The sequence below is a fragment of the Coregonus clupeaformis genome, chromosome 1, assembly GCF_020615455.1.
Source record: "Coregonus clupeaformis isolate EN_2021a chromosome 1, ASM2061545v1, whole genome shotgun sequence".
Taxonomy (NCBI): domain Eukaryota; kingdom Metazoa; phylum Chordata; class Actinopteri; order Salmoniformes; family Salmonidae; genus Coregonus; species Coregonus clupeaformis.
In genome coordinates, this window is record NC_059192.1 from 89070217 (window position 1) to 89094311 (window position 24095).

Here is a 24095-nt window from a genome sequence, read left to right on the forward strand (position 1 = left end):
AGGATCCACACACTGTGGCTGGGCTCTGGCCCAGGATCCACACACTGTGGCTGGGCTCTGGCCCAGGATCCACACACTGTGGCTGGGCTCTGGCCCAGGATCCACACACTGTGGCCGGGCTCTGGCCCAGGATCCACACACTGGAATACCACTTGAAATGAAGTAATGTGTTGGGGATCGATTCTAAGGCGTATGATAGTATGGACTGCAATCATTGCCCTTTGGTGCCACTTGGCCCTGCCTGTCAGTTCTTCCAGTTCCTGTACTGTACATGGTGTCTGGATACCAGTCTGTTTAGCTAACAGTCCACTCCTTGAACTCTGGGTGTGGCTAAACACATGACATGGAGTGCAAGGAGTGGAATATTAGCTAAACAGACTGGTAACCAATACAATATTACTTTATTGTCCATATGTTACAGCAAACCCCCCCCCAATATTGCGATTGGATGTTCCAAACATATATAAACTATATGTCTGCTGCAGAGAGACTGAGAGCATGAGAAAATGAGTTTTTATCAGTCATGGTAATAAAAGTGCTAAAAGCATTTTGGCCACCATATAAAAAGAAAATGGAAAACCAGCTGCAGGTAGCTTAGTGGGTAAGAGCGTTGTGCCAGTAACCGAAAGGTCGCTGGTTCTAATCCCCGAGCCGACTAGGTGAAAAATCTGTCGATGTGCCCTTGAGCAAGGCACTTAACCCTAATTGCTCCTGTAAGTCGCTCTGGATAAGAGCGTCTGCTAAATGACTAAAATGTAAGTGTTGGCTATAGATGGAAAAATACTGGAATTTAGGCGCAGGTACAGCTGACTAGAGCAAAAACAATATTGTGATTTGTCCAAAATTATATCCCGACATGTAACTATCAGTATTTCCCCCCCATCACAGAGTAGAATACTCCTCTCAGGCAATTAGATCCATAGCAGATGAGATGATGGGTACTGCTGTATATAGATATAGCTGGGCCTTTTGGGGTTGTATCTGAACCCTGGCAGGCAAAGCTAACGAGATGTTTGTTCTGTGTCCCAGGTTCTACACGCGGTGGAAGGAGTGGGAGTCGTGGTATTCTCAGAGCTTTGGTCTCCACTTCTCTCTCCGAGAGGAACAGTGGCAGGAGGACTGGGCCTTCATACTCTCTCTGGCTAGCCAGGTAACTCACTAACACACACCATCAGATCAGCCTTTCTATTTGGATTGCTTTTGGATAAAAAAATAAAATAATGCAATATTATTATTTGATATACTTTGATTATCTGATAAGTGTTATACAATATGCAGCTGTCACTGTCATGACCAAAATCAGGACCAAATCAGGCGAAATTATCTCAAATTGATTGTGTAGCTCAACAAAGTCACTTAATAGATGATTTGAACATGATGCCTGAAAAATGCTAATAGCAATCCCATGACTTGAATGGGATTTGTGCCACCAATGCTAAAACATTAGCATTTGGAAAAAAGTGCTAGGGAAACTAAACCAAAGCATGGATTGCTGTCATACCTTGTCCATAGACAGCTGACGTGTAGCTCAGTTGGTAGAGCATGGCACTTGCAACGCCAGGGTTGTGGGTTCGTTTCCCACGGGGGGGCCAGTATGATTATTTGTATATTTTTTTATGTATGCACTCACTAACTGTAAGTCGCTCTGGATAAGAGCGTCTACTAAATGACTAAAATTTAAAATGTAAATGACAGGATAAGGAAACCAATGTCATTTTGTAATTTGGGTGAACTATTCCTTTAAGCCAGGGTTCTTCAATTCCGGTCCTGGAGGGCCGAAACACCTCTGTTTTTCATCCTCTCCTTCTAATCAGGGGCTAATTCAGACCTGTTTCGGCCCTCCAGGACCGGAATTGAAGAACCCTGCTTTAAGCCTTCCATTTTGAGGAGACTAGAGTACTGTAGTACATTGAATATCTCCTTATCACCATTCTCATGTGTCTGTATGTCTGTCTGCCTGTCTGTCTGTCTGTCCCCCACAGCCTGGAGCCAGCCTGGAGCAGACTCATATCTTTGTTCTAGCACACATTCTCCGTAGACCGATCATCGTGTACGGAGTGAAGTATTACAAGAGTTTCCGTGGAGAAACGTTAGGTTACACACGTTTCCAAGGTGAGTGGAGCGGCACAGTTATCTTGGGGAGGTCTAATGTTGTAATACATGGGTTTAACATGGGATCCAGGATCTCTGTCGTAGCTGGCCGCGACCGGGAGACCCATGGAGCGGCACAGTTATCTTGGGGAGGTCTAATGTTGTAATACATGGGTTTACATGGGATCCAGGATCTCTGTCGTAGCCGGCCGCGACCGGGAGACCCATGGAGCGGCACAGTTATCTTGGGGAGGTCTAATGTTGTAATACATGGGTTTAACATGGGATCCAGGATCTCTGTCGTAGCTGGCCGCGACCGGGAGACCCATGGGGCGGCACAGTTATCTTGGGGAGGTCTAATGTTGTAATACATGGGTTTAACATGGGATCCAGGATCTCTGTCGTAGCTGGCCGCGACCGGGAGACCCATGGGGCGGCACAGTTATCTTGGGGAGGTCTAATGTTGTAATACATGGGTTTAACATGGGATCCAGGATCTCTGTCGTAGCTGGCCGCGACCGGGAGACCCATGGGGCGGCACAGTTATCTTGGGGAGGTCTAATGTTGTAATACCTGGGTTTAACATGGGATCCAGGATCTCTGTCGTAGCTGGCCGCGACCGGGAGACCCATGGAGCGGCACAGTTATCTTGGGGAGGTCTAATGTTGTAATACATGGGTTTAACATGGGATCCAGGATCTCTGTCGTAGCCGGCCGCGACCGGGAGACCCATGGAGCGGCACAGTTATCTTGGGGAGGTCTAATGTTGTAATACATGGGTTTACATGGGATCCAGGATCTCTGTCGTAGCTGGCCGCGACCGGGAGACCCATGGAGCGGCACAGTTATCTTGGGGAGGTCTAATGTTGTAATACATGGGTTTAACATGGGATCCAGGATCTCTGTCGTAGCCAGCCGCGACCGGGAGACCCATGGAGCGGCACAGTTATCTTGGGGAGGTCTAATGTTGTAATACATGGGTTTACATGGGATCCAGGATCTCTGTCGTAGCCGGCCGCGACCGGGAGACCCATGGGGCGGCACAGTTATCTTGGGGAGGTCTAATGTTGTAATACATGGGTTTAACATGGGATCCAGGATCTCTGTCGTAGCTGGCCGCGACCGGGAGACCCATGGGGCGGCACAGTTATCTTGGGGAGGTCTAATGTTGTAATACATGGGATTACATGGGATCCAGGATCTCTGTCGTAGCTGGCCGCGACCGGGAGACCCATGGAGCGGCACAGTTATCTTGGGGAGGTCTAATGTTGTAATACATGGGTTTAACATGGGATCCAGGGTCTCTGTCGTAGCCGGCCGCGACCGGGAGACCCATGGGGCGGCGCACAATTGGCCCAGCGTCGTCCAGGGTAGGGGAGGGAATGGCTGGCAGGGATGTAGCTCAGTTGGTTTGCAACGCCAGGGTTGTGGGTTCGTTTCCCACAGGGGGGCCAGTATAAAAAAAATAATGTTAAAATAAAAAAATAAAACATTGTATGCACTCACTAACTGTAAGTCGCTCTGGATAAGAGCGTATGCTAAATGACTAAGAATGTAAGAATGAATGTAAGAATGTTTAACATGGCGCTTTACAAGGACCCAGGCGCTTCAGTCTTCCAAGCATAATAGCTGGAACACACCTATATAAGTAGACCCGTAGAGAGACGCACACACCATGGCATCAGAGTGGGTGGCAGGATTCTAACAAGCTGGACCCTGCATGAAAACAATCACATGAAATAGTGTTGTTATTAGACCGGAGGAAGCTGTAGCTAGAGACTGTGTGTTGTTATTAGACAGGAGGAAGCTGTAGCTAGAGACTGTGTGTTGTTATTAGACCGGAGGAAGCTGTAGCTAGAGACTGTGTGTTGTTATTAGACAGGAGGAAGCTGTAGCTAGAGACTGTGTGTTGTTATTAGACCGGAGGAAGCTGTAGCTAGAGACTGTGTGTTGTTATTAGACAGGAGGAAGCTGTAGCTAGAGACTGTGTGTTGTTATTAGACCGGAGGAAGCTGTAGCTAGAGACTGTGTGTTGTTATTAGACAGGAGGAAGCTGTAGCTAGAGACTGTGTGTTGTTATTAGACCGGAGGAAGCTGTAGCTAGAGACTGTGTGTTGTTATTAGACAGGAGGAAGCTGTAGCTAGAGACTGTGTGTTGTTATTAGACAGGGAGGAAGCTGTAGCTAGAGACTGTGTGTTGTTATTAGACAGGGAGGAAGCTGTAGCTAGAGACTGTGTTGTTATTAGACAGGAGGAAGCTGTAGCTAGAGACTGTGTTGTTATTAGACAGGAGGAAGCTGTAGCTAGAGACTGTGTGTTGTTATTAGACCGGAGGAAGCTGTAGCTAGAGACTGTGTGTTGTTATTAGACAGGAAGAAGCTGTAGCTAGAGACTGTGTGTTGTTATTAGACAGGAGGAAGCTGTAGCTAGAGACTGTGTGTTGTTATTAGACAGGAGGAAGCTGTAGCTAGAGACTGTGTGTTGTTGTTAGACAGGAGGAAGCTGTAGCTAGAGACTGTGTGTTGTTATTAGACAGGAAGAAGCTGTAGCTAGAGACTGTGTGTTGTTATTAGACAGGAGGAAGCTGTAGCTAGAGACTGTGTGTTGTTATTAGACAGGGAGGAAGCTGTAGCTAGAGACTGTGTGTTGTTATTAGACCGGAGGAAGCTGTAGCTAGAGACTGTGTGTTGTTATTAGACAGGAGGAAGCTGTAGCTAGAGACTGTGTGTTGTTGTTAGACAGGAGGAAGCTGTAGCTAGAGACTGTGTGTTGTTATTAGACAGGAAGAAGCTGTAGCTAGAGACTGTGTGTTGTTATTAGACAGGAGGAAGCTGTAGCTAGAGACTGTGTGTTGTTATTAGACAGGAGGAAGCTGTAGCTAGAGACTGTGTGTTGTTATTAGACCGGAGGAAGCTGTAGCTAGAGACTGTGTTGTTATTAGACAGGAGGAAGCTGTAGCTAGAGACTGTGTGTTGTTATTAGACAGGAGGAAGCTGTAGCTAGAGACTGTGTGGTGTTATTAGACAGGAGGAAGCTGTAGCTAGAGACTGTGTGTTGTTATTAGACAGGAGGAAGCTGTAGCTAGAGACTGTGTGGTGTTATTAGACAGGAGGAAGCTGTAGCTAGAGACTGTGTGTTGTTATTAGACAGGGAGGAAGCTGTAGCTAGAGACTGTGTGTTGTTATTAGACAGGAGGAAGCTGTGGCTAGAGACTGTGTGTTGTTATTAGACAGGAGGAAGCTGTAGCTAGAGACTGTGTGTTGTTATTAGACAGGAGGAAGCTGTAGCTAGAGACTGTGTGTTGTTATTAGACAGGGAGGAAGCTGTAGCTAGAGACTGTGTGTTGTTATTAGACAGGAGGAAGCTGTAGCTAGAGACTGTGTGTTGTTATTAGACAGGAGGAAGCTGTAGCTAGAGACTGTGTGTTGTTATTAGACAGGAGGAAGCTGTAGCTAGAGACTGTGTGTTTGCACCTCAGCTAAGCCTACATATGAAACCTTATAGGAACAACATATTAGCCCGTAACAGAGTTTTATGTGAGTTGTGGGGCCCAGGAGTGGGGTTGCATGGAAGGTCGCTAGGTAACATTGATTTTATGTGAAACAACAGATTTCCATGCAAATGTAGTCCTTTCATATTCATAACAGACTACAATTAATAGAAAAGCACTAGCAACCAAAGCATTCAAAACTAGATAATGAAAGGACCACTCAAGGACCTCTTTGGAAATAAGTGTTTTCATTTGCTATTATTTGGGATCAAATCTAAATCAAATCAAATGTCATGTTTAGACTTTACCATGAAATGCTTACTTACGAGCCCTTTCCCAACAATGCAGTTAAAAGTAAGAAAATTATCAAATAGATAAAAAGAAAATAGTAACACAATAAAATAACAGTAACGAGGCTATATACAGGCTATATACAAGGAGTACCGTTACAGAGTCAGTGTACTGGGGTAGGAGGTAGTTGGGGTGATCGAGGTAATATGTACATGTAGGTTTGGTTAGGTGATTGATTGAAGTACTTTGTACATGTAGGTAGGGGTGAAAGACAAAAAGTCTTGGTAGCCATTTGATTAACTGTTCAGCAGTCTTATGGCTTTGGGGTAGAAGCTGCTCGGGAGCCTTTTGGTCCCAGACTTGGTGCCTCGGTACCGCTTGCCGTGCGGTAGCAGAGGGAACAGACTGTGACTTGGGGTGGCTGGAGTCTTTGACCATTTTTAGGGCCTTCCTCTGACACCGCCTGGTATAGAGGTCCTGGATGACAGGGACCTCGGCCCCAGTGATGTACTGGTGCCGTACGCACTACCCTCTGTAGCGCCTTGCGGTCAGATGCCGAGCAGTTGCCATACCAGGCGGTGATGCAGCCAGTCAAGATACTCTCGATGGTGCAGCTGTATAACTTTTTCAGCCTCCAGAGGGGAAAGAGGCGTTGTTGTGCCCTCACGACTGTGTTGGTGTGTTTGGACCATGATAGGTCCTTAGTGATGTGGACACCGAGGAACTTAAAGCTCTCGACCATCTCCACTACTGCCCCGGCGATGTGAATGGGGGCGTGCTCAGCCTTCCATTTCCTGTAGTCCACGATCAGCTCCTTTGTCTTGCTGACGTTGAGGGAGAGGTTGTTGTCCTAGCACCACGCTGCCAGGTCTATGACCTCCCGTCTCATCGTCGTCGGTGATCAGGCCTACCATCGTTGTGCCGTTAATTATGATGTTGGAGCTTGGAGTTCACTATGGTGTTGAACGCTGAGCTGTAGTCAATGAACAGCATTCTCACGTAGGTGTTCCTTTTGTCCAGGTGGGAAAGGGCAATACGTGCAATAGAGATTACGTCATCTGTGGATCTGTTTGTGGTGGTATGCAAATTGGAGTGGATCCAGGGTGTCTGGGAGGATGGCGTTGACATCAGCCATGACCAGCCATTCAAAGCAATTTATGTCTACAGGTGTGAGTGCTATGTAGCGATAGTCGTTTAGACAGGTTACCTTTATCTTTCTTGGTCATGGGGACTATGGTGCTCTGCTTGAAACATATGGGCATTACAGACTGGGTCAGGCAGAGGTTGAAAATGTCCGTTTAGACACTTTCCAGCTGGTCAGCGCATGCTCTGAGTACGCGTCCTGGTAATCCGTCTGGCCCTGTGGCCTTGTGACTGTTAACCTGTTTTAAAGGTCTTACTCACATCAGCTTCAGAGAGCGTGATCACACAGTCGTCCGGAACAGCTGGTGCGCTCATGCATGGTACAGTGTTGCTTGTTGCTTGCCTCGAAGCGAGGGGTGAAGGCATTTAGCTTGTCTGGTAGGCTCGCATCACTGGGCACTTTGCAAGCCCTGCCACATCCAACGAACGTCAGAGCCAGTGTAGTAGGATTCGATCTTAGTCCTATATTGACACTTTGCCTGTTTGATGGTTCGTCGGAGGGCGTAGCGGGATTTCTTATAAGTGTCCGGATTTGTGTCCCGCTCCTTAAAAGCGGCAGCTCTAGCCTTTAGCTCAGTGCGGGTGTTGCCTGTAATCCATGGCTTCTGGTTGGGGAATGTACGTACGGTCACTCTGGGGACCATGTTGTCGATGCACTTATTAATGAAGCCCGTGACTGATGTGGTGAACTCCTCAATGCCATCGGATGAATCCCGTAACATATTCCAGTCTGTGCTAGCAAAACAGTCCTGTAGCTTAGCGTCCGGTTCATCTGACCACTTCCGTATTGAGCGCATCACTGGTACTTCCTGTTTGAGTTTTTGCTTGTAAGCAGGAATTAAGAGGATGGAGTTATGTTCAGATTTGCCAAATGGAGGGCGAGGGAGAGCTTTGTATGCATCTCTGTGAGTAGAGTCTAGAGGTGATCTAGAGGTTTTTTTAGGCTCTAGTTGCACAGGAGACATGTTTGTTTAAATGAGCTGAAACGGATTTCAGTTTACCTGCATTAAAATCCCCGGCCACTAGGAGCGCCACATCTGGGTGAGCATTTTCTTTATTGCTTTATGGCTCTATAAAGCTTGTTGAGGGCGGTCTTAGTGCCAGCATCGGTCTGTGGTGGTAAATAGACAGCTACGAAAATTATAGATGAACACTCTCTTGGTAAATAGTGTGGTCTACAGCTTATGAGGTATTCTAAGAACCTTGAGACTTCCTTAATTATTTTCCAGTGACTGCACGTTCGCCAATAGAACAGAGGGTAAGGGCGACTTGTCCACTCGCCGTCACATTCTCGTAAGGTATCCTCTATAGCGGCGGGGTCCTCCGAGTGACGGGGATTTGGGCCTGGTCTGGGATGAGTATTATGTACTTTGCCTTCCGATTTGTTGAAATAAAAGTCCTCATCCAAAACGAGGTTAGTAATCGCAGTTTTGATGTCCAGAAGCTGATGAATATGAAACGATGTGTAAATGAAAAGTTAGGATAAGTGCTAAAAAAACACACAAAATATCCCTACCTTGTCACAACACAACTGATTGGCTCAAACGCATTAAGAAGGAAAGAAATTCCACAAATTAACTTTGAACAAGGCACACCTGTTAATTGAAATGCATTCCAGGTGACTACCTCATGAAGCTGGTTGAGAGAATGCCAAGAGTGTGCAAAGCTGTCATCAAGGCAAAGGGTGGCTACTTTGAAGAATCTCAAATATAAAATATTTTGATTTGTTTAACACTTTTTTGGTTACTACATGATTCCATATGTGTTATATCATAGTTTTGATGTCTTCACTGTTATTCTACAATGTAGAAAATAGTAAAAATAAAGAAAAATACTTGAATGAGTAGGTGTGTCCAAACTTTTGACTGGGACTGTATATAGATGTATGTATTTATCCCCTCATTTTAGGTACTAAACTATCTCCATATATACTTCCATTATTTTATTTTTTACTGGTACAAAACAGAGAACGCCATCGTGTTCGTGAGAGTCTCATTAATAGTTTTTAGGCCAAACTGTTGGGACGCAACATATGTTTTCGTGAGAAGACCGTATTTCGGGATGTCTCATGGTCTGACAAACACAGCTCTGAGCTCTGCCACCTTTCATCGCAGATGCGGAAGGGCGATATCGGCGGATGTGGTGGATTGAGACGCAGCCCATGAAATTTTTTTTTATCTCTAGCTTAAACAGACGGATTTTGATGGGGATTTTTTGTATTATGTTAATTTGATTTCCCGCGGGGGGCGTGACCATTGTAAGCCACGTGTTAACTGGCGAAAATGCTGTTATCAAGGTCATTTCCTTAGTAGGTGATGTCAGAGGTCAGCAAGTGGGAGAAGTCGTAGCTCAGAGATGGTAGGCGAGTTTCCCCACTAGTAATTACCAGTTAGATGGGAATTCAAATGTATTTTTTCCCAGTCTTAGGTGCTAAATACCACCTTCCCACTTGGTTATGAACGCAGCATTTCTCCAGCCTGTTGGTAACCTGGCCTAGCCTCCATGGCACATTAACAGGGTAGTGATTTGTAGAGTGTGCTGCTGCTGCTGCCCAGAGCAGGAAGTCAGTGTGTCCAGTAATAGCAGCTAGCTACTGCCCAGAGCAGGAAGTCAGTGTTTCCAGTAATAGCAGCTAGCTACTCAGAGTCCACAGGGAGTCAGTGTGTCCTGTAATAGCAGCTAGCTACTCAGAGTCCACAGGGAGTCAGTGTGTCCTGTAATAGCAGCTAGCTACTCAGAGTCCACAGGGAGTCAGTGTGTCCTGTAATAGCAGCTAGCTACTCAGAGTCCACAGGGAGTCAGTGTGTCCTGTAATAGCAGCTAGCTACTCAGAGTCCACAGGGAGTCAGTGTTTCCAGTAATAGCAGCTAGCTACTCAGAGTCCACAGGGAGTCAGTGTGTCCTGTAATAGCAGCTAGCTACTCAGAGTCCACAGGGAGTCAGTGTGTCCTGTAATAGCAGCTAGCTACTCAGAGTCCACAGGGAGTCAGTGTGTCCTGTAATAGCAGCTAGCTACTCAGAGTCCACAGGGAGTCAGTGTGTCCTGTAATAGCAGCTAGCTACTCAGAGTCCACAGGGAGTCAGTGTTTCCAGTAATAGCAGCTAGCTACTCAGAGTCCACAGGGAGTCAGTGTGTCCTGTAATAGCAGCTAGCTACTCAAGAGTCCACAGGGAGTCAGTGTGTCCTGTAATAGCAGCTAGCTACTCAGAGTCCACAGGGGAGTCAGTGTGTCCTGTAATAGCAGCTAGCTACTCAGAGTCCACAGGGAGTCAGTGTGTCCTGTAATAGCAGCTAGCTACTCAAGAGTCCACAGGGAGTCAGTGTGTCCTGTAATAGCAGCTAGCTACTCAGAGTCCACAGGGAGTCAGTGTGTCCTGTAATAGCAGCTAGCTACTCAGAGTCCACAGGGAGTCAGTGTTTCCAGTAATAGCAGCTAGCTACTCAGAGTCCACAGGGAGTCAGTGTGTCCTGTAATAGCAGCTAGCTACTCAAGAGTCCACAGGGAGTCAGTGTGTCCTGTAATAGCAGCTAGCTACTCAGAGTCCACAGGGAGTCAGTGTGTCCTGTAATAGCAGCTAGCTACTCAAGAGTCCACAGGGAGTCAGTGTGTCCTGTAATAGCAGCTAGCTACTCAGAGTCCACAGGGAGTCAGTGTGTCCTGTAATAGCAGCTAGCTACTCAGAGTCCACAGGGAGTCAGTGTGTCCTGTAATAGCAGCTAGCTACTCAAGAGTCCACAGGGAGTCAGTGTGTCCTGTAATAGCAGCTAGCTACTCAGAGTCCACAGGGAGTCAGTGTGTCCTGTAATAGCAGCTAGCTACTCAGAGTCCACAGGGAGTCAGTGTTTCCAGTAATAGCAGCTAGCTACTCAGAGTCCACAGGGAGTCAGTGTGTCCTGTAATAGCAGCTAGCTACTCAAGAGTCCACAGGGAGTCAGTGTGTCCTGTAATAGCAGCTAGCTACTCAGAGTCCACAGGGAGTCAGTGTGTCCTGTAATAGCAGCTAGCTACTCAAGAGTCCACAGGGAGTCAGTGTGTCCTGTAATAGCAGCTAGCTACTCAGAGTCCACAGGGAGACAGTGTGTCCTGTAATAGCAGCTAGCTACTCAGAGTCCACAGGGAGACAGTGTGTCCTGTAATAGCAGCTAGCTACTCAGAGTCCACAGGGAGTCAGTGTGTCCTGTAATAGCAGCTAGCTACTCAGAGTCCACAGGGAGTCAGTGTGTCCTGTAATAGCAGCTAGCTACTCAGAGTCCACAGGGAGTCAGTGTGTCCTGTAATAGCAGCTAGCTACTCAGAGTCCACAGGGAGTCAGTGTTTCCAGTAATAGCAGCTAGCTACTCAGAGTCCACAGGGAGACAGTGGGGTTGTTCATAAAGAAACCACACCAGGAGACAGACTGCACCAGGGAGGTACAGTTGAAGTCGGAAGTTTACATACACTTAGGTTGGTGTCATTAAAACTTGTTTTTCAACCACTCCACAAATTTCTTGTAACAAACTATAGTTTTGGCCAGTTGGTTAGGACTACCTGCCTGGATATAGTCTAGATGTGTAGTCTACCTGCCTGGATGTAGTCTAGATGTGTAGTCTACCTGCCTGGATGTAGTCTAGATGTGTAGTCTACCTGCCTGGATGTAGTCTAGATGTGTAGTCTACCTGCCTGGATGTAGTCTAGATGTGTGGTCTACCTGCCTCTATGTAGTCTAGATGTGTAGTCTACCTGCCTGGATGTAGTCTAGATGTGTAGTCTACCTGCCTCTATGTAGTCTAGATGTGTAGTCTACCTGCCTGGATGTAGTCTAGATGTGTAGTCTACCTGCCTGGATGTAGTCTAGATGTGTAGTCTACCTGCCTGGATGTAGTCTAGATGTGTAGTCTACCTGCCCGGATGTAGTCTAGATGTGTAGTCTACCTGCCGGATGTAGTCTAGATGTGTAGTCTACCTGCCCGGATGTAGTCTAGATGTGTAGTCTACCTGCCTGGATGTAGTCTAGATGTGTAGTCTACCTGCCCGGATGTAGTCTAGATGTGTAGTCTACCTGCCCGGATGTAGTCTAGATGTGTAGTCTACCTGCCCGAATGTAGTCTAGATGTGTGGTGATCCTAACTGACCTAAGCAGGGAATTGTAGTCTAGATGTGTAGTAAGCTAACACCTGCCTGGGATGTAGTCTAGATGTGTAGTCTACCTGCCTGTGTGTAGTCTGGAGTGTAGTCTACCTGCTGGTGTAGCTGGATGTGTAGTCTACCTGCCTGTGTGTAGCTGGATGTGTAGTCTACCTGCCTGTGGTAGACTGGATGTGTAGTCTACCTGCCGGGGCTGGATGTGTAGTCTACCTGCCTGTGTGTGACTGGATGTGTAGTCTACCTGCCTGTATGTAGACTAGATGTGTAGTCTACCTGCCTGGATGTAGCCTAGATGTGTAGTCTACCTGCCTGGATGTAGTCTAGATGTGTAGTCTACCTGCCTGGATATAGTCTAGATGTGTAGTCTACCTGCCTGGATGTAGTCTAGATGTGTAGTCTACCTGCCTGGATGTAGTCTAGATGTGTAGTCTACCTGCCTGGATGTAGTCTAGATGTGTAGTCTACCTGCCTGGATGTAGTCTAGATGTGTAGTCTACCTGCCTGGATGTAGTCTAGATGTGTAGTCTACCTGCCTGGATGTAGTCTAGATGTGTAGTCTACCTGCCTGGATGTAGTCTAGATGTGTAGTCTACCTGCCTGGATGTAGTCTAGATGTGTAGTCTACCTGCCTGGATGTAGTCTAGATGTGTAGTCTACCTGCCTGGATGTAGTCTAGATGTGTAGTCTACCTGCCCGGATGTAGTCTAGATGTGTAGTCTACCTGCCTGGATGTAGTCTAGATGTGTAGTCTACCTGCCCGGATGTAGTCTAGATGTGTAGTCTACCTGCCTGGATGTAGTCTAGATGTGTAGTCTACCTGCCCGGATGTAGTCTAGATGTGTAGTCTACCTGCCCGGATGTAGTCTAGATGTGTAGTCTACCTGCCCGGATGTAGTCTAGATGTGTAGTCTACCTGCCCGGATGTAGTCTAGATGTGTAGTCTACCTGCCCGGATGTAGTCTAGATGTGTAGTCTACCTGGCTGGATGTAGTCTAGATGTGTAGTCTACCTGCCTGGATGTAGTCTAGATGTGTAGTCTACCTGCCTGGATGTAGTCTAGATGTGTAGTCTACCTGCCCGGATGTAGTCTAGATGTGTAGTCTACCTGCCCGGATGTAGTCTAGATGTGTAGTCTACCTGCCTGGATGTAGTCTAGATGTATAGTCTACCTGCCTGGATGTAGTCTAGATGTGTAGTCTACCTGCCCGGATGTAGTCTAGATGTGTAGTCTACCTGCCTGGATGTAGTCTAGATGTGTAGTCTACCTGCCTGGATGTAGTCTAGATGTGTAGTCTACCTGCCTGGATGTAGTCTAGATGTGTAGTCTACCTGCCCGGATGTAGTCTAGATGTGTAGTCTACCTGCCTGGATGTAGTCTAGATGTGTAGTCTACCTGCCTGGATGTAGTCTAGATGTGTAGTCTACCTGCCTGGATGTAGTCTAGATGTGTAGTCTAGATGTATAGTCTACCTGCCTGGATGTAGTCTAGATGTGTAGTCTACCTGCCTGGATGTAGTCTAGATGTGTAGTCTACCTGCCTGGATGTAGTCTAGATGTGTAGTCTACCTGCCTGGATGTAGTCTAGATGTGTAGTCTACCTGCCTGGATGTAGTCTAGATGTGTAGTCTACCTGCCTGGATGTAGTCTAGATGTGTAGTCTACCTGCCTGGATGTAGTCTAGATGTGTAGTCTACCTGGCTGGATGTAGTCTAGATGTGTAGTCTACCTGCCTGGATGTAGTCTAGATGTGTAGTCTACCTGGCTGGATATAGTCTAGATGTGTAGTCTACCTGCCTGGATGTAGTCTAGATGTGTAGTCTACCTGCCTGGATGTGTAGTCTACCTGCCTGGATGTAGTCTAGATGTGTAGTCTACCTGGCTGGATGTAGTCTAGATGTGTAGTCTACCTGCCTGGATGTAGTCTAGATGTGTAGTCTACCTGCCTGGATGTAGTCTAGATGTGTAGTCTACCTGCCTGGATGTAGTCTAGGATGTGTAGTCTACCTGCCTGGATGTAGTCTAGATGTGTAGTCTACCTGCCTGGATGTAGTCTAGATGTGTAGTCTACCTGCCTGGATGTAGTCTAGATGTGTAGTCTACCTGCCCGGATGTAGTCTAGATGTGTAGTCTACCTGCCTGGATGTAGTCTAGATGTGTAGTCTACCTGCCTGGATGTAGCCTAGATGTGTAGTCTACCTGCCTGGATGTAGTCTAGATGTGTAGTCTACCTGCCTGGATGTAGTCTAGATGTGTAGTCTACCTGCCTGGATGTAGTCTAGATGTGTAGTCTACCTGCCCGGATGTGTAGTCTACCTGCCTGGATGTAGTCTAGATGTGTAGTCTACCTGCCTGGATGTAGTCTAGATGTGTAGTCTACCTGCCCGGATGTAGTCTAGATGTGTAGTCTACCTGCCTGGATGTAGTCTAGATGTGTAGTCTACCTGCCCGGATGTAGTCTAGATGTGTAGTCTACCTGCCTGGATGTAGTCTGGATGTGTAGTCTAGATGTGTAGTCTACCTGCCTGTGTGTAGACTGGATGTGTAGTCTACCTGCCTGTGTGTAGACTGGATGTGTAGTCTACCTGCCTCTATGTAGCCTAGATGTGTAGTCTACCTGCCTGGATGTAGTCTAGATGTGTAGTCTACCTGCCTGGATGTAGTCTAGATGTGTAGTCTACCTGCCTGGATGTAGTCTAGATGTGTAGTCTACCTGCCTGGATGTAGTCTGGATGTGTAGTCTACCTGCCTGGATGTAGTCTAGATGTGTAGTCTACCTGCCTGGATGTGTAGTCTACCTGCCTGGATGTAGCCTGGATGTGTAGTCTACCTGCCTGGATGTAGTCTAGATGTGTAGTCTACCTGCCCGGATGTAGTCTAGATGTGTAGTCTACCTGCCTGGATGTAGCCTAGATGTGTAGTCTACCTGCCTGGATGTAGTCTAGATGTGTAGTCTACCTGCCTGGATGTAGTCTAGATGTGTAGTCTACCTGCCTGGATGTAGTCTAGATGTGTAGTCTACCTGGCTGGATGTAGTCTAGATGTGTAGTCTACCTGCCTGGATGTAGTCTGGATGTGTAGTCTAGATGTGTAGTCTACCTGCCTGGATGTAGTCTAGATGTGTAGTCTACCTGGCTGGATGTAGTCTAGATGTGTAGTCTACCTGCCTGGATGTAGTCTAGATGTGTAGTCTACCTGGCTGGATGTAGTCTAGATGTGTAGTCTACCTGCCTGGATGTAGTCTAGATGTGTAGTCTACCTGCCTGGATGTAGTCTAGATGTGTAGTCTACCTGGCTGGATATAGTCTAGATGTGTAGTCTACCTGGCTGGATGTAGTCTAGATGTGTAGTCTACCTGCCTGGATGTAGTCTAGATGTGTAGTCTACCTGCCTGGATGTAGTCTAGATGTGTAGTCTACCTGCCTGGATGTAGTCTGGATGTGTAGTCTAGATGTGTAGTCTACCTGCCTGTGTGTAGACTGGATGTGTAGTCTACCTGCCTGTGTGTAGACTGGATGTGTAGTCTACCTGCCTGGATGTAGTCTAGATGTGTAGTCTAGATGTGTAGTCTACCTGCCTGTGTGTAGACTGGATGTGTAGTCTACCTGCCTGGATGTAGTCTAGATGTGTAGTCTACCTGCCTGTGTGTAGACTGGATGTGTAGTCTACCTGCCTGGATGTAGTCTAGATGTGTAGTCTACCTGCCTGGATGTAGTCTAGATGTGTAGTCTACCTGCCTGTGTGTAGACTGGATGTGTAGTCTACCTGCCTGGATGTAGTCTAGATGTGTAGTCTACCTGCCTGGATGTAGTCTAGATGTGTAGTCTAGATGTGTAGTCTACCTGCCTGTGTGTAGACTGGATGTGTAGTCTACCTGCCTGTGTGTAGACTGGATGTGTAGTCTACCTGCCTGGATGTAGTCTAGATGTGTAGTCTACCTGCCTGGATGTAGTCTAGATGTGTAGTCTACCTGCCTGGATGTGTAGTCTACCTGCCTGGATATAGTCTAGATGTGTAGTCTACCTGCCTGGATGTAGTCTAGATGTGTAGTCTACCTGCCTGGATGTAGTCTAGATGTGTAGTCTACCTGCCTGGATGTAGTCTAGATGTGTAGTCTACCTGCCTGGATGTAGTCTAGATGTGTAGTCTACCTGCCTTCATTTGTCTGTCTGTGTCTTTGGCTGCCTGTTTCTAGGTGTGTACCTGCCTCTGGTCCACCTCATTTTACCTGTGATTGATTGCGTGATTGATTTGACCTGTCTGTGTCTCTACCTGTAGTCTAGGTGTGTACCTGCCTGAGACTTACCTGTGTGTCTCTACCTGTAGTCTAGGTGTGTACCTGCCTGATACTTACCTGTGTGTCTCTACCTGTAGTCTAGGTGTGTACCTGCCTGAGACTTACATGTGTGTCTCTACCTGTAGTCTAGGTGTGTACCTGCCTGATACTTACCTGTGTGTCTCTACCTGTAGTCTAGGCGTGTACCTGCCTGAGACTTACCTGTGTGTCTCTACCTGTAGTCTAGGTGTGTACCTGCCTGAGATTTACCTGTGTGTCTCTACCTGTAGTCTAGGTGTGTACCTGCCTGAGACTTACCTGTGTGTCTCTACCTGTAGTCTAGGTGTGTACCTGCCTGATATTTACCTGTGTGTCTCTACCTGTATAGGTGTGTACCTGCCTGAGACATACATGTGTGTCTCTACCTGTAGTCTAGGTGTGTTCCTGCCTGATATTTACCTGTGTGTCTCTACCTGTATAGGTGTGTACCTGCCTGAGACATACATGTGTGTCTCTACCTGTAGTCTAGGTGTGTTCCTGCCTGATATTTACCTGTGTGTCTCTACCTGTATAGGTGTGTACCTGCCTGAGACTTACCTGTGTGTCTCTACCTGTATAGGTGTGTACCTGCCTGAGACTTACCTGTGTGTCTCTACCTGTAGTCTAGGTGTGTACCTGCCTGATATTTACCTGTGTGTCTCTACCTGTAGTCTAGGTGTGTTCCTGCCTGAGACTTACCTGTGTGTCTCTACCTGTAGTCTAGGTGTGTACCTGCCTGATATTTACCTGTGTGTCTCTACCTGTAGTCTAGGTGTGTTCCTGCCTGAGACTTACCTGTGTGTCTCTACCTGTAGTCTAGGTGTGTACCTGCCTGAGATTTACCTGTGTGTCTCTACCTGTAGTCTAGGTGTGTACCTGCCTGATATTTACCTGTGTGTCTCTACCTGTAGTCTAGGTGTGTTCCTGCCTGAGACTTACCTGTGTGTCTCTACCTGTAGTCTAGGTGTGTACCTGCCTGATATTTACCTGTGTGTCTCTACCTGTAGTCTAGGTGTGTTCCTGCCTGAGACTTACCAGTGTGTCTCTACCTGTAGTCTAGGTGTGTACCTGCCTGAGATTTACCTGTGTGTCTCTACCTGTAGTCTAGGTGTGTACCTGCCTGAGATTTACCTGTGTGTCTCTACCTGTAGTCTAGGTGTGTACCTGCCTGAGACATACCTGTGTGTCTCTACCTGTAGTCTAGGTGTGTACCTGCCTGAGACTTACCTGTGTGTCTCTACCTGTAGTCTAGGTGTGTACCTGCCTGATATTTACCTGTGTGTCTCTACCTGTAGTCTAGGTGTGTTCCTGCCTGAGACTTACCTGTGTGTCTCTACCTGTAGTCTAGGTGTGTACCTGCCTGAGATTTACCTGTGTGTCTCTACCTGTAGTCTAGGTGTGTACCTGCCTGAGATTTACCTGTGTCTCTACCTGTAGTCTAGGTGTGTACCTGCCTGAGACATACCTGTGTGTCTCTACCTGTAGTCTAGGTGTGTACCTGCCTGAGACTTACCTGTGTGTCTCTACCTGTAGTCTAGGTGTGTACCTGCCTGAGACTTACCTGTGTGTCTCTACCTGTATAGGTGTGTACCTGCCTGAGACTTACCTGTGTGTCTCTACCTGTAGTCTAGGTGTGTACCTGCCTGAGACTTACCTGTGTGTCTCTACCTGTAGTCTAGGTGTGTACCTGCCTGAGACTTACCTGTGTGTCTCTACCTGTAGTCTAGGTGTGTACCTGCCTGAGACTTACCTGTGTGTCTCTACCTGTATAGGTGTGTACCTGCCTGAGATTTACCTGTGTGTCTCTACCTGTAGTCTAGGTGTGTACCTGCCTGAGACTTACCTGTGTGTCTCTACCTGTAGTCTAGGTGTGTACCTGCCTGAGACTTACCTGTGTGTCTCTACCTGTATAGGTGTGTACCTGCCGCTGTTGTGGGAGCAGAGCTTCTGCTGGAAGAGTCCCATTGCCCTGGGTTACACACGTGGACACTTCTCTGCCCTGGTCGCCATGGAGAACGACGGATTCGACAATCGCGGCGCGGGCGCCAACCTCAACACTGACGACGACGTCACCGTGACCTTCCTGCCGCTGGTGGACAGCGAGAGAAAACTGCTGCACGTACACTTTCTGTCTGCACAAGAGGTAACATTAACTCTTAGCCTACAATTTCCGTGACCCCAGCTGAAATCTAATTAACATAATACAAAAAGTCCCCATCAAAATCTGTCTGTTTTAAGTTAGCATGGGGCTGCGTCTCAATCCACCGCATCTGCCGATATCGCCCTTCCACATCTGCAGTGAAAGGTGGCAGAGCTAGAGCGGCGTTTGTCAGACCAGGAGACGTCCCGTAAATCGCTCTTCTCACAAAAATGGCTGTAGCGTCCGAATGGTTTGCCCTACAAAGTATTATGACCCCTATATTGAAAGATGAGACTCTCACGAACACGATGGCGTTCTCCGTTGCTCTAGGACGCCCGCAAGCCTCACAAGACTTGGCGGCAGGTAGTCTTAGTGGTTAAGAGCATGGTGCCAGTAACCGAAAGGTCGCTGGTTCTAATCCCTAGAGCCGACTAGGTGAAAAATCTGTCGATGTGCCCTTGAGCAAAGCACTTAACCCTAATTGCTCCTGTAAGTCGCTCTGGATAAGAGCGTCTGCTAAATGACTAAAATGTAAATGTAAATGTAAGACTTGATCAGGGGTGTGTTCATTCCGCCGGTTCTGTTAAAAGGTTTTTTAAATGGAAGCAAACAGAATTAAATGGGGTTAAAAATACCTGAATTTGTCCAATAGAAACTCTCGTTTGCAACTGTTGGACTAATGATTACACCTTAGATCAGCTGGATGCAGGCAAGAGTATGCAAGGCGGTATTGAATGTGTCACTGTCTGTCACCTTGATTACTCAATAATGTTTCGACCAGTGCACCTACGTTGTAAACTTTCATTCATAGGTTGTAGCAACCTCATGATGGGGTATAGGGACATTATTAGTATCATGTAGTATCCTAAACCTATCCATGTTACATTGAGCTGGGTGAATGGAATATGAATGACAGCCTTCCAATATGCTATAATAGAAATAAGGCCATGATCATTGAAGTATCAATAAAATATATATATCTTTTTTGGGGCCTTACTGCTATCAGCCCAAACAGATTGAATAATAGATTCACTACATTCAACAGATAGTCCACAAAAAAATCGAAAGGAAGTTTGTCCTGAAGTGTCTGAGAGATATAAGAAAGTTTATTGTTTAAGCCCTTATTTTTGGCACATACAGTCTCCATATATACAGGGCATTCGGAAAGTATTCAGACCCCTTGACTTTTTCCACATTTTGTTACTTTACAGACTTATTCTAAAATGGATTAAATTGTTTTTTCCCCTCATGTATCTAAAACACCTGTTTTCGCTTTGTCATTATGGGGTACTGTGTGTAGATTGAGGACATTTAAAAAATACATCCATTTTAGAATAAGGCTGTAACGTAACAAAATGTGGAAAAAGGGAAGGGGTCTGAATACTTTCTGAATGCACTGTAAATACATGCATATTCGTCTCCTTTTCAACACCAATTGGTAGATTTAAAAATACTCTTGTGTATTATTATGGGCTCCTGAGTGGCTCAGTGCTTGAGGCGTCACTACAGACCCCCTGGTTCGATTCCAGGCTGTATCACAACCGGCCGTGATTGGGAGTCCCATAGGGCGGCGCACAATTGGCCCAGCGTCGTCCGGGTTTGGCCGGTGTAGGCCGTCATTGTAAATAAGAATGTGTTCTTAACTGACTTGCCTAGTTAAATAAAGGTAAAATAAATAAAAAATAAAGTAAATAAAAATGTAGGGTTAGTAAAGTATTTATGAATAAAAAAAACAGGTTTGGAGAGCCTTTGCGCACAAAATATATTGGTGAGTCAAAAATACAGTGGTTTGATTCATTCTGACGGTGGCTACTGATAGTGGCTAATATTTAGGGTTAGTAATATTTATGTAGTGTTGTGGTGTCTCTATGTAGTGTTGTGGTGTCTCTCTTTATGTAGTGTTGTGGCGTCTCTCTATGTAGTGTTGTGGCGTCTCTCTTTATGTAGTGTTGTGGTGTCTCTCTTTATGTAGTGTTGTGGTGTCTCTCTTTATGTAGTGTTGTGGTGTCTCTTTATGTAGTGTTGTGGTGTCTCTCTTTATGTAGTGTTGTGGTGTCTCTCTTTATGTAGTGTTGTGGTGTCTCTCTTTATGTAGTGTTGTGGTGTCTCTCTTTATGTAGTGTTGTGGTGTCTCTCTTTATGTAGTGTTATGGCGTCTCTCTTTATGTAGTGTTGTGGTGTCTCTCTTTATGTAGTGTTGTGGCATCTCTCTTTATGTAGTGTTGTGGTGTCTCTCTTTATGTAGTGTTGTGGTGTCTCTCTTTATGTAGTGTTATGGCGTCTCTCTTTATGTAGTGTTGTGGTGTCTCTCTTTATGTAGTGTTGTGGTGTCTCTTATGTAGTGTTGTGGTGTCTCTCTTTATGTAGTGTTGTGGTGTCTCTCTTTATGTAGTGTTGTGGTGTCTCTCTTTATGTAGTGTTGTGGCGTCTCTCTTTATGTAGTGTTGTGGTGTCTCTCTATGTAGTGTTGTGGTGTCTCTCTTTATGTAGTGTTGTGGCGTCTCTCTTTATGTAGTGTTGTGGCGTCTCTCTTTATGTAGTGTTGTGGTGTCTCTCTTTATGTAGTGTTGTGGTGTCTCTCTCTATGTAGTGTTGTGGTGTCTCTCTTTATGTAGTGTTGTGGTGTCTCTCTTTATGTAGTGTTGTGGTGTCTCTATGTAGTGTTGTGGCGTCTCTCTTTATGTAGTGTTGTGGTGTCTCTCTTTATGTAGTGTTGTGGTGTCTCTCTTTATGTAGTGTTATGGCGTCTCTCTTTATGTAGTGTTGTGGTGTCTCTCTTTATGTAGTGTTGTGGTGTCTCTCTTTATGTAGTGTTGTGGTGTCTCTCTTTATGTAGTGTTGTGGTGTCTCTCTTTATGTAGTGTTGTGGTGTCTCTCTTTATGTAGTGTTGTGGTGTCTCTCTTTATGTAGTGTTGTGGCGTCTCTCTTTATGTAGTGTTGTGGTGTCTCTCTCTATGTAGTGTTGTGGTGTCTCTCTTTATGTAGTGTTGTGGCGTCTCTCTTTATGTAGTGTTGTGGCGTCTCTCTTTATGTAGTGTTGTGGTGTCTCTCTTTATGTAGTGTTGTGGTGTCTCTCTCTATGTAGTGTTGTGGTGTCTCTCTTTATGTAGTGTTGTGGTGTCTCTCTTTATGTAGTGTTGTGGTGTCTCTCTTTATGTAGTGTTGTGGTGTCTCTCTTTATGTAGTGTTGTGGTGTCTCTCTTTATGTAGTGTTGTGGTGTCTCTCTTTATGTAGTGTTGTGGCGTCTCTCTTTATGTAGTGTTGTGGTGTCTCTTTATGTAGTGTTGTGGCGTCTCTCTTTATGTAGTGTTGTGGCGTCTCTCTTTATGTAGTGTTGTGGCGTCTCTCTTTATGTAGTGTTGTGGCGTCTCTCTTTATGTAGTGTTGTGGCGTCTCTCTTTATGTAGTGTTGTGGCGTCTCTCTTTATGTAGTGTTGTGGTGTCTCTCTTTATGTAGTGTTGTGGCGTCTCTCTTTATGTAGTGTTGTGGTGTCTCTCTTTATGTAGTGTTGTGGTGTCTCTCTTTATGTAGTGTTGTGGTGTCTCTCTCTATGTAGTGTTGTGGTGTCTCTCTTTATGTAGTGTTGTGGCGTCTCTCTTTATGTAGTGTTGTGGTGTCTCTCTTTATGTAGTGTTGTGGCGTCTCTCTTTATGTAGTGTTGTGGTGTCTCTCTTTATGTAGTGTTGTGGTGTCTCTCTTTATGTAGTGTTGTGGTGTCTCTCTCTATGTAGTGTTGTGGTGTCTCTCTTTATGTAGTGTTGTGGCGTCTCTCTTTATGTAGTGTTGTGGTGTCTCTCTTTATGTAGTGTTGTGGCGTCTCTCTTTATGTAGTGTTGTGGTGTCTCTCTTTATGTAGTGTTGTGGTGTCTCTCTTTATGTAGTGTTGTGGTGTCTCTCTCTATGTAGTGTTGTGGTGTCTCTCTTTATGTAGTGTTGTGGCGTCTCTCTTTATGTAGTGTTGTGGTGTCTCTCTTTATGTAGTGTTGTGGTGTCTCTCTTTATGTAGTGTTGTGGTGTCTCTCTTTATGTAGTGTTGTGGTGTCTCTCTTTATGTAGTGTTGTGGCGTCTCTCTTTATGTAGTGTTGTGGTGTCTCTCTTTATGTAGTGTTGTGGCGTCTCTCTTTATGTAGTGTTGTGGTGTCTCTCTTTATGTAGTGTTGTGGTGTCTCTCTTTATGTAGTGTTGTGGTGTGTGTTTTGTCCTATATATTTATTCCCAGCCCCCGTCCCCGCAGGAGGCCTTTTGCCTTTTGGTAGGCCGTCATTGTAAAAAAAAATTGTTCTTAACTGACTTGCCTAGTTAAATAAAGGTTAAATAAATATATATATATATATATATAATAATAATAAACGGCACTGTGGTAAAGGTGATATGCTTCAGTTTTCTGCCATATGACTGGTTTCACATTTGTCTCCATCGATCAGAAGGTAAAATAGATCTAAATCAGGGGTGTCAAACTCATTTTAGCTCAGGGGCCACATGGAGGAAAATCTATTCCCAAGTGGGCCGGACCGGAAAAATCATGGTATATATAACTTAAAAACAACAACTTCAGATTGTTTTCTTTGTTTTAATACGATCAACATACAACATAAAGCTGGAGCCTGAGGACTGTGTCCAAAATAGTACAAGCACTACATCACTATTAATCATAAAACACGTCAAGTTTATTTGAAAATTCTAAAGAAAAAGAACACACAAACACACAATGCCTCAGTGATTAACAGAACTGTTTCACAGATCACAGAACTATATCAGGGTGTCATTTCTCAGGCAGAAATGTAGATAAAAATAATGAAATCCTGTTCCCCAAACAAGTGCAAGAACCACAGAGTCAAGAATAGGTTAAATATACAAATAAAATAAAATCAATTAAAAACAATAGCACATCAACATAAAAACATATAAACATAAAGCTGGAGCCTGAGGACAGTGTCCAAAAGCACAACATCACTATTAATCATAAAACACCAAGTTATTTGAAAGTTCTGAGGACAAAGAACACACAAACACACAATGCCTCAGTGATTCACAGAAGTATATCACAGATCACAGAACTATATCAGGGTGTCATTTCTCAGGCAGAAATGTAGATAAAAATAATGAAATCCTGTTCCCCAAACAAGTGCAAGAACCACAGAGTCAAGAATAGGTTAAATATACAAATAAAATCAATTAAAAACAATAGCACATCAACATAAAAACATAAACATAAATCTGAAAGCGTTGCTCAAACTCCCGTAACAGTCCTGTTATTTTATCTTTGAACCGCTTCATGTCTGCCACATGTTGGGTCGCGCACACATTTTTCAGACAGGGGAAGTGAGCTGCATCACCACCGGCAAGTTGCGTCTCCCACAATGACAGCTTCAACTTGAAAGAACGTATGCTGTCATAATACTGCGTGACAACTTTGTTGCGCCCTTGCAGCTGTTTGTTCAAGTTATTCAGGTGCTCTGTAACATCCACCATAAATGCAAGGTCCTGCATCCATTCTG

At 45.6% G+C, this 24095-nt stretch overlaps 1 protein-coding gene across 2 annotated transcripts in view; it reads left to right on the plus strand.

Moving 5' to 3' along the window:
* LOC121578291 (ubiquitin thioesterase ZRANB1) overlaps positions 1–24095 on the plus strand; it is a 41679-nt gene that overhangs the window by 15004 nt on the left and 2580 nt on the right. Inside the window, exons 7-9 of one of the 2 annotated variants that reach the window (XM_045223267.1) lie at positions 1030–1150; positions 1983–2112; positions 16422–18358. In XM_045223267.1, coding sequence (XP_045079202.1) covers positions 1030–1150; positions 1983–2112; positions 16422–17890 — 1720 coding nt within the window. In that variant the 3' untranslated portion in view covers positions 17891–18358. The other variant, XM_045223268.1, reaches the window with a different exon arrangement.